The 10,014-nt window shown below is 35.9% G+C and overlaps 1 protein-coding gene across 1 annotated transcript in view; it reads left to right on the top strand.

Annotated features, from left to right (window-relative positions):
- Nucleotides 1-321: 321 nt before the first annotated feature.
- Nucleotides 322-10,014, top strand: part of LOC106079892 (protein dissatisfaction-like) — a 38,687-nt gene continuing 28,994 nt past the window's right edge. The window contains exon 1 of the mRNA XM_013241147.2: nt 322-747. Coding sequence (XP_013096601.2) covers nt 717-747 — 31 coding nt within the window. The 5' untranslated portion in view covers nt 322-716. The remainder of the gene's footprint in view (nt 748-10,014) is intronic.

Raw genomic sequence — 10,014 nt, 5'->3', positions numbered from 1 at the left:
TCTGTCACGTCATCAAGCTCCTCGCCTGTCATCTGACAAACAAGCATCCGAAGTTCTCCACTTTCAGACGATCCATTCCAGCCCCCCTCCCCCTTTCTCCAAAATCCCCCTCACTCGTATCTCCCCCCAACACCAACAACGCCCCGCCTATCCCAAGAGCAGGAGGGCGTGCGCCAGAGATTCCACCCTCCAACAGAACAACGATGATCGATGCCAAGCGGGGCGTGGTTTGCCTGGGAGCCAAGTCTTAAAGTTTTGTTACGCGGTTTCTTAAAATGATAGGCCAGTCACATGATGCCATTAAATAACCAGATTATTGGTCCGGCAACCAAGTTACAAATAGCCGCTTACCCTTTTAAAAAAACAACACAAAAAAATTGGGATTCCATAGTTATTTTTAAGCACTTCGGCTTAGTTATAGCTTCATTTCTAACATTGTATTCATAACTCTTCAAACATTGAATTGAAAACCAAATATTTAAACAAAACGCTATTTTAAAATTTGTTGATAACTAACTGAACTTCCATCTGGCTTTATTTCAATTCACACTCGTCTCGGAGTTGGTTATTTCACTGATGTCATTACTCTGATTAATACAACCTGACACTAAGAAAATATTTCTTTGAAATAGTTCCGTCTCCGCCGAACGGACACACCTGTGTGATCTTAAACGTCATAGCAGACGACATTCGGGCCTGACTCGGCGCTAACAGAAATGTCCGCAGCAACGAGAATACCGCCAAAAAGTGAGTACCATCGCTTACGTCATGTTTTGTTCGTCACATAGAATCGTGCCTTGTACAAATTTGTGAGATCTCTCGAGACTTCCTCACCGGCTTGTCAAATGATCACTCTGACGCTTTAGTTGTTTATCTGTCGAGATTCTTGTGGCTGTTGTAATGGAGACTCACAGACTGTGTGCAAATAAACATTTTGAACGAAAATCTAAATCTATCTATCTATCTATCTATCTATCTATCTATCTATCTATCTATCTATCTATCTTTTTAATCTAGTCTAGTCTTAAGTTTTATTTCTCTCTAATCTAATCTAATCTAGCCTAATCTAATCTAATCTAAGTATTTATTTTTCTATCTCTTTAATGTAATCCAATCCAATCTAATCTAATTAGGCCTATTTGTCTATCTATTCAATTTCGATACATTGTTCTCTCCTTAGTCGTCAAATTACATTCCATCTTAACAAATATATATACAACCTAATTTTGGTAGGCATTATACGAATAACGTATTTAATTTCGTGCAACGTACCGGGAATTCACTGTGTAAATTTAATAAAGAAAATAAACTTTCAATGTGCTGGTTCCCCTACTTCGCATTGAAAGTAAAAGATTAAAAAACCAGAAACTAATTTGATTAAAACTCGAAAAGAAACATTCATGCCAGTTATTTTACGATACAGAAGCCATGGTTGACATCGTTGTGGTTGTGCTGACCACACAACACTCTTGTTTACTGTCATTAAAGTACAGCTTCCTATTTCGCCTGCCCGATAGACTGTATAGATTGAGTAATCTTCCAGGTAGCAAGATCTAGCAAGACATAGTGTAAATAAATGAAAATTCTGTTCAAAATAATACTAAACAAATTACTAAAATATGCTTAATTACACTAAGTACATCTATTGTAAATTATATCTATTGTAATTAATATCTATTGTAATTAATATCTAGTGTAAAATACATCTATTGTAAAGAAAGGATAATGGTAACATTACAACCATAAATACATGAGCTAAAATGACAAACTAATCTAAGCAATGTTTTCTGAGATTAATGGGTTCCAAACCTATGGTCCGCGTACTGCAAAAGCCTGCAAGTATTTATCAAACGTTATATTATGTGGTATAGTTAAACTTTGCTGTCACATTTTATTTCCTCCGATCTATACAGATATTTATATTCAGCTACCACTTTATTATAGTTTGAAAAATACTTGAATTCTTATAGATTATAGTTAATGTTTACAAGAAATTTATAAATCTAATGACCTTTTTCTAAGAGTGATTTTTTTGTAATCTTAACTTATGAATGATAGATTTAAAAATAAAATGGATTAGTTCTCAAACATATACATCAACTGACAAATTTCTAGGTAATTAATGGTAATACCTAAGGAAGCGGAAATGAGTAGACTTAGAGAAAAGAACAAATATATCTAGTTGCGTTAAAAATATTTGTGATATTTTTTAATACTTAGCATGTAGACTGCGCCTTTTTGGGGGGAAATACGGAAACTAAGATACACAGGTTTGATAGAAAGATTGCGGTTTTTAGCGAATAACAGTCGTCGGTTTGCGAATATGTCAAATCGGGTTCTTAGTGAGCGTCTAGGAGGTAAAAGGAACCTGAGTACGAGATTTCATGCGGATATGTGAGACGGTTTATGAGATTTCATGATCCATCAGTGAGTCACGTGGTATTTTACAAATGTATAAATAGATTGTACAAAGATTACTTTTTCTATCGCATAGTTTAAGAAGTCTGAAAATATTTTTTTTTCTTAAGGAATAAAGATTTAACTAGATTTAGATGTTAAGATCTAAATCAAGACAATGTCAGCATTATTTTAATAGATTTAACCTAAAAAAAAGTTATCATTTTGTCTTTATATACTTAACCTAGCGTAAGCGAAAATATGCAGAGGGATACATGGACATTATTTTGATATAGGATTTCGACTCAACTCTACTAAATTTAACAATTAGAGGAGATATAAAGAAGTCGACCATGTTATAGTTATAGTTCGTCCATCGTGGTTCAATGATGACCACTTTGTCATCCAGGGGGCTGAGGACTTTGCACTGACCATATTTGTGTTATTATTGACCCAGGAAATCATGAATAGAAATAGAATGATGGCAGGATTTACAGGCAAATCTTCTTTTTTTTAAATATATTTTACGGAAGCGAAGTCTCAGGAAAATGAGAATTGTGTAGTATTTAGATTTTTAACTGAAAATTAAAAAAAAAAAAAGGTATCTCATAGATGAAGAGCGAATTTAGAGATTTGTTAACGATTCTTGCATTCTGTAATCATTAATATAAACAACACAATGTGAGCGAATAAACAAGAGTGGAGTCAATAGAGTTCAATGTTTCTGAAAGATTTTCTTTATTGGTGTCAAATATAAATAACTCGCTGTTTGGTGTCTCCGGTGTACAGTATGAAGTGTTGATAAACTACCTTTTTTTTATAGTTATATGATACTTTTTTTTTTTTACACTTTTCAGCACTGCAGAATCCAATTTTCTAACCTCTGTAGTTTACAGCTCAACGATGAGGTTCAATGTCGCGTCCTTGACATTGTTAGTTCATCGTAAGACTCTCCCATACTCTCGATGACCTACAGCCGAAATATTTGAAATGCAAACGCGATTTTCTATATTTTTATTTTCACTATCAAAAATTCCAATTTGCAGTTAAAATTGGAATGTCTTAATTAATACGAAATTCAAATTGGTTTAGATATAGACGTGCGTACAAATTATCCACTTGTATCCACTAAAAGCTAATCGCAGCCCACAGACCCATATATATTATATCTAGACTGGACATGGAGATCTTTTAACACTGCAAAAAATGTCGTGAAATTTGTTTAAAAAGTTGAAACAAGGCGTTGTTTTGTAAAGTAGTTAAAAGAAGTAAAGCTTTTTTTTTCAACCCTAACCTATGTAACATGTAATGTTTAGATCTAGATCTAGTAATTGAACATTGAAAATAGGAGCATAATTATTATTTTGAAATTTTTATATACATAATCTAAAAAGATCTAAGGTAATTAATCTATTTTAATGTACTTATAAGATGACTAAAATAAATAGATGTGAATTATTTCGATCTAGGATGTTTAAAATATCATCTTAATGAAAACTAGCAGAAAATTATATATATATATTGCTATTAAATGTATATAAGATGATTAATATTCAATAGACATGAATTATTTCGATCTAGGATTTTTGAAACATTATCTCAATGGAATCTAATAGGAAATGGCTTTGTTTCATATATTTGCGTGAATATATAGTTCTGTGATTAATAGCCCATTCTAAGAAAAAAACAAATCCGAGAAATGAGTTTGCATTATTTCTAAACTTTGAAAACTAAAGATCATTACTTTTCTAAGGCAGAAAAGATTGATTTTCCTAGATCCGGGGCGAATTCCCTTACAGCTTGAAAAAGTGTTACGCACATAAAAATCTCTCTCTCTCTCTCTCTATATATATATATATATATCTTATCTTATCTTATATAATACAGACTTTACTTCAAAATAGAAGATGATTACGTCCTATATATATATATAATTGCAATTTAATATAAGCTTTGTAATAATAAAGACTAACTCTTGTATACAACTTATACATTGATTATTTTCCTCTAAATAAATAACGAATGTTAGATTTAAAAATTAATGGTACATTTTTTACCCCCACCCATACCCCCCCCCCCCTCTACCCCACGAGAAAAAAAATCTGGTTAAGCTAATTGATAAATGTACTAGCCTTTATATCATTCTAATGAAAATCGTTAGAAGCTTTCTCGAGATCCGTTTCCACCATATTTTTTTTAACCCACCTACCCAGAATATTCAATATTTCAGTTTCCACGAAGCTATTAGCTGAATGGACATCATTCACCAATCGTAAATAAACAACATTTAGTCACGTCATAATATTGATAAAAACAATGAAAAATACGTATCACGTGACAGCCACTATGAATTACATAATTTGTATAGAAGATATATAGCATCACGTGGCTAAATGTTGTTTGTTTACGTGTGGTGAATGAGGTCCATTGAGGTTTTGTAAAAATAAAAAGCGAAGCTTCATCACAGTTTTTGTTTGTTTTTTAATCAGCCTCCGCGCGAATATTGAAAGGGGTTTGATCTCTTGCTCTCTTTACCCTTCTCCATCTCTCTTTCTCTCTCCCTCTCTCACTCTAAAAAAAGCATACTATTACATACTATTACATACTCACATATTTAGATAGACATTCATAGTCATACAATCTTTAGATTCTATCTTTGTATCTTTCTTACGAGTAAAGTAAAGTTTCCCCTTTCAGACCTTGGGCAGATGATGTTAAGTTCTTCTGTTTCTATGGCCAACGGTTAACGAGCAAGGATGTTATGTGGCCAGCCTTACTTTCCCTAACTTAAGTCAGGTACCCATTAGAACTGGGTGGACTCAGGGGCGCCCTAAAAATCCCAAATTTCAAAATCCCAGTCTTCGCCGAGATTCGAACCCAGGACCCAAGGTTCGGAAGCCAAGCGCTTAACCACTCAGCCACCTAAACTTAACAGATCCAGATCATAGAATGATAGATCATAAGCTACGCAAAACCTATACACATAGAGAAAGAGAGATAATCAATTAAAAAGAAAACAAACAATATTACACAAAAAGTGTTTGTTGTCACGCAAACTGAGAAGCGGCACCCAGCGAGTCTGCTGATGGATTCACTATTAGGTAAACAATGCAGAAAACAATTTAAAAACATGATACATAAAATATAAAAAAAAGTTCGATACCTTTTTCTACAAACTAATTTTTTATAGAAACAACATGAGTAGATATAGAATATTAGGGATATAAATGTTATGTTTTTTTTTTTAAATCTAGTTAACTTCTCAGTACGTTATAAATAACCCAGACAAGGTCGACACTGGCCAGTGACACGTTAGATCTTTAATCCTGAACAGAATAGCTCCTTAAACCAGCAATATAAAAATCATCCTTAAAACTAGCAATAAAATTGCAGTGAAATCAGCGCTTAATTGGCAGCCAACGAGATGTTATTGGCCAGGTAAGAGCACAGACGTTGACATGTTGAACGTTTGAAGCCGAGACAAATTGCCGTCTGCCGATCGCATCACTTTCTGCCAGTTGAGCATGCCATGGATGAATACGTCTCCCGCCTTCGGGTGACAGGTTGCCGGCTCAATAATCACAGCCCTCTTAAAGCCAAAGATACACTTGTGCGTCATCTTCACGACAAATTATACACGTCAGTGTTTATGGGTCCGGTGGACCTAGTCATTATGCCATTCACCTTTCGGTAATTAGGCCAAACCTTTTTTTTTTCTTTACAGTTCACGTTTCTTTAATTAGATTTAACTTTTTTTTTTCACTTTAATTACTGGAATAAGCAATTGTAATATTTTTTTTAAATTGGAATATAGGATTTTTTTTAAATGCAAAATTTATTTTAGTGTATAAGTATGCTTTCTATTCCTACTATTGGTTTCCGTACCGGGGGTCCTGAGTTCGAATCCTGGTGAAGACTGAAATTTTTTACTTTCCAGATCCTTTATGGCGCCTCTGAGTCCAGTGGGCACGTGACATCAGTTGGGAAAAAGTAAATGTGGTTGGTCGTTGTGCTGGTCACATGACACCCTCGTTAACAGTTGGGGCACAGAAACAGATGACCTTTACACCATCTGCCCTACAAATCTCAAGGTCTGAAAGGGGAACTTTTACTTCCCTTACTTAAAGCTGCACTCTTTTTATGGGTTGAAACGATGGGTGGAAAAGTTCTTGTATTTCGAAAATGGCTCTATCAATTTTCCTAGAAATGTGACTGTTTATGTATATCTTTGGAGAAAAAAATCACTAGCTAGTTGGCCACAAACTAAAAAACTCTGGTTTGACGTTATCTAATTATTTTTTTATTAGAGCTTACGTCTTTTCATTAATGAAAATATTTTTGGATACAATACATCACACGTCATCAGCGGGAATCCCCGCACTGTATCTTTGTATTCTTGTAGGAGTTGAATAAATAGACCGCATAGATGTTTTGCGCGCGCTCTTATGTAGACTTGAAGGTTTGGTTTGTGTCTACGTCATAGACATAATATTGTAATAACTCCAGTGGCGGACTGAAAGGGTTAATGTGTGTGCGGCCTACTGACACACACGATTCAGGCCAAACACACAAGTCAAGGGCCTGTTGAACAAGGGACAGTACAGCTAATGCACGCAAGTATGACCCGTGCCGTGGTTATGTGACTGAAAGCCTTTACGGTTGAGAGACAATGTGTAAAGAAAGGACAGTTGAGTCCAGGACGCAAGGCAGTAAGGACTGTGTGCTACAAAGTGAGTCCTTAAAACATGTAGCTGTACAACTCTGGAAGATGGGATGGCTCCAACAAAGCCCGTGGACTCTGGAAGCATTTGCGTCGCCCGGACCGCGACGATCCATGGTGGAGGCTAAAAAGGTCGGAACAATCAATCATTGCGCAGTGTAGAACGGGGCACTGCCCTGTTGGTGCTTATTTTGCCCGGTTCCGGCCAAATTTTGATGCCAGTTGCCGACACTGTGGAGAGTCGGTGGAAACAGTGGCGCATCTCTTGCAAGAGTGTCTGCAGCTCCGAGAGCTGAGGGGTAGTTTGTCTGCAGAGTCACTTGACCTGTATGGGAGCTTGAAGGCACTACGTCTAACAGCAGAGTTTCTCGCCAAGGCTCTACGGGAGGACTGATCCTTCCAGCCTTGCCACCAACTGCAGTTCATCTCAGGAAGTAGACAGAGAAAGACTTGTAGTGTTTAGTAGGCACTTCTATTGTACAAGAAAGCATTTGAATTTGATGTAGCCAATGGTGCTGTATTGGCTTTTGATGTATTTGTCATTAAACCGCCACATTGTTTATTGAGACTCTTGTTGACAAGATCTTGTGTTAGATGTGCTGTGTTGTGTTTAGCAGTGTTTACAGATGGCCTGACAGAGAAGATCGTAACAATATTATATCTAGACTGGAAATCGGAAAACAAATTCTTATCCGCGATTGATCGACCTTTATATATATATATATAGAGAGAGAGAGAGCAGTTTCATAGAGAGCAATGTTGTTTGTGAACCATTGGAAAATATTGGAATGTAAGGTAGAAGGTTTCTTTGCTGCCTATAGGAATTCCAATAAAACACAACTTGGCTTGATTCGGGATTCAAACTCAAGCCCCTTTGATTGATTGCCAAGCGGTTTTTTACTCTCGGCCACGCATCCCACATCTACCTATTTGATTATCATAATGTCGACTTTTATTTTTTAAATCATTGTGCTAACGATTGTATGCGGTCTGTTGCTTTGCGTTAAGACAAATGTAAGAACATTTTCTTTTGCTGTCCGATTGAAATCCATCATGTTCCTGGCTTTCCTCGGGCTCTGGGTAGCACGTGATGTAATGGTTTGTGGTGAAAAGGGAAGGGGATTGTATGAAGAGTCCAGGGGGCGGGGGGGTGTGATCATTGTACTGGCCGTTTGTCATCCTCATTAAACTTCGTCCCTAGAAACAGGCTTTACATCATCCTTCACTGCACTGGCCAGTAGCGCACGGCGTCACGCTAAGTGGGCTTGATTTCATCTCCTTGTTATTTGATTTATTACAAAGCTTAAATCAACTCAATCTGTTTGACTGTCTGTCTGGTAGTTCAAACTTTACATCTTTATATGTGAAATTACCCTTAACAAAAAAAAAAAAAAAAAAAAAGAATCAATAAAACAAAACAAAAAAGTAATTATTTAGTGGTAAATATGTTTTATATAAAAAGGGAAATAAATATTATAGTATTGAGATATATGGTAGTGAATGTGCAGTTCTTTCCCGTATATGATCTTTTTTTTTTTATATTCTATAATTTTTTTTTTATTTTTTTATTTACACTTTTTTTGTTGTCCGTTTTGGCTTTACATCTCTTGTCATGTCCATGTTTTAAAAAAAAACGACATTTAGAACCTTGACTTAAACTCAGCCGGAAGTTATCTGTGATTAAAAGTTATCTCCCTCTGTCTCTGACAAGTTATGAAGACCAGTCATTGGTTGGAAGTGGATTTGAAAAAAAAAAATTAAATCAAGAAATAATTCTTAGATATCAGAAAAGTGAATGTAAAGTATTATTTTTAAAAATTAAAGTCCAAGGCAAAATTAATTAATTAAGGGAAAAAAATTGTAGACTAATATTGCACTTTTTTTTTAGATTATAAAAACATCATTGATAGCTTGAAAGAATTTTACATTACTTTAACATCTGAAATACACTCATAGTCATTCAATAAACTTAACACATACACACACACTGAGTTCGATTTCAGAAATATTTACAATCAAAGTGCTTTGAAAAGGCTTTTTTTTCTTTTGGCTTCTATTACTTTATTCAAAGCTCCGTCTTTCTTAATATTGAGACTCGAAGGACCTGTCGATATGACAATGAAATAAGTTTTCAAAACGTTGGAAAAAAAAACATAAACAAGAAAACCATTTTAAAACACTTAAAATACTTTACAATACCTCCTTCTAGAACGATATTCACGGACTACCACACAGCCCAAGAATTAATGAAGCCGTTTTTGACAATCGTGTCCGACCACCCTTAGCCCACCCAGAAGGTTCCACGCCAAAAGTGTGATTAATATTGAGGTATTCTAATAACTCCTTATTTGAATTGCAGAATATAGATTTGACAAAGCCAGTTACAATGTGCAGTGGTTACGCTAAAAAAAAAAGTACGTTAGGACAATGAAATATATAGGGGATAATACTTTTATTTCTGTTTCACCTGAACGCATTAGTTCCTATACAGAGACACAAACACTCAGACACAATCTCGCACGCGCGCGCGCGCGCACACACACACACACACACACACACACACACACACACACACACACACACACACACACACACACACACACACACACACACACACACACACACACACACACACACACACACACACACACACGACGTTGGTATTCATTGTTGACATCAAGACGACGCAAGAGCTGCACAAACGAAACTCACCTGAAGTGGTCTGCCCCTTGCACCGCGAGAGGGCGCTAATAATGGCCCTACATTTACATACGATCTCTACCGGACCAGTTTCGTGTCTCTGTCCAGGGCTGTGGACAGCAACCACAGAAAGGGGAAGAGATGGGGTGGGGGTGGGGCTGCTCGATCAATGCCGTTTATCAATATTTTTCTTTTAT

Source organism: Biomphalaria glabrata, chromosome 6 (assembly GCF_947242115.1).
Source record: "Biomphalaria glabrata chromosome 6, xgBioGlab47.1, whole genome shotgun sequence".
NCBI lineage: Eukaryota > Metazoa > Mollusca > Gastropoda > Planorbidae > Biomphalaria > Biomphalaria glabrata.
The sequence above is the reverse complement of the archived record's forward strand: the minus strand, read 5'-3'. Positions and strand labels throughout refer to the sequence as shown.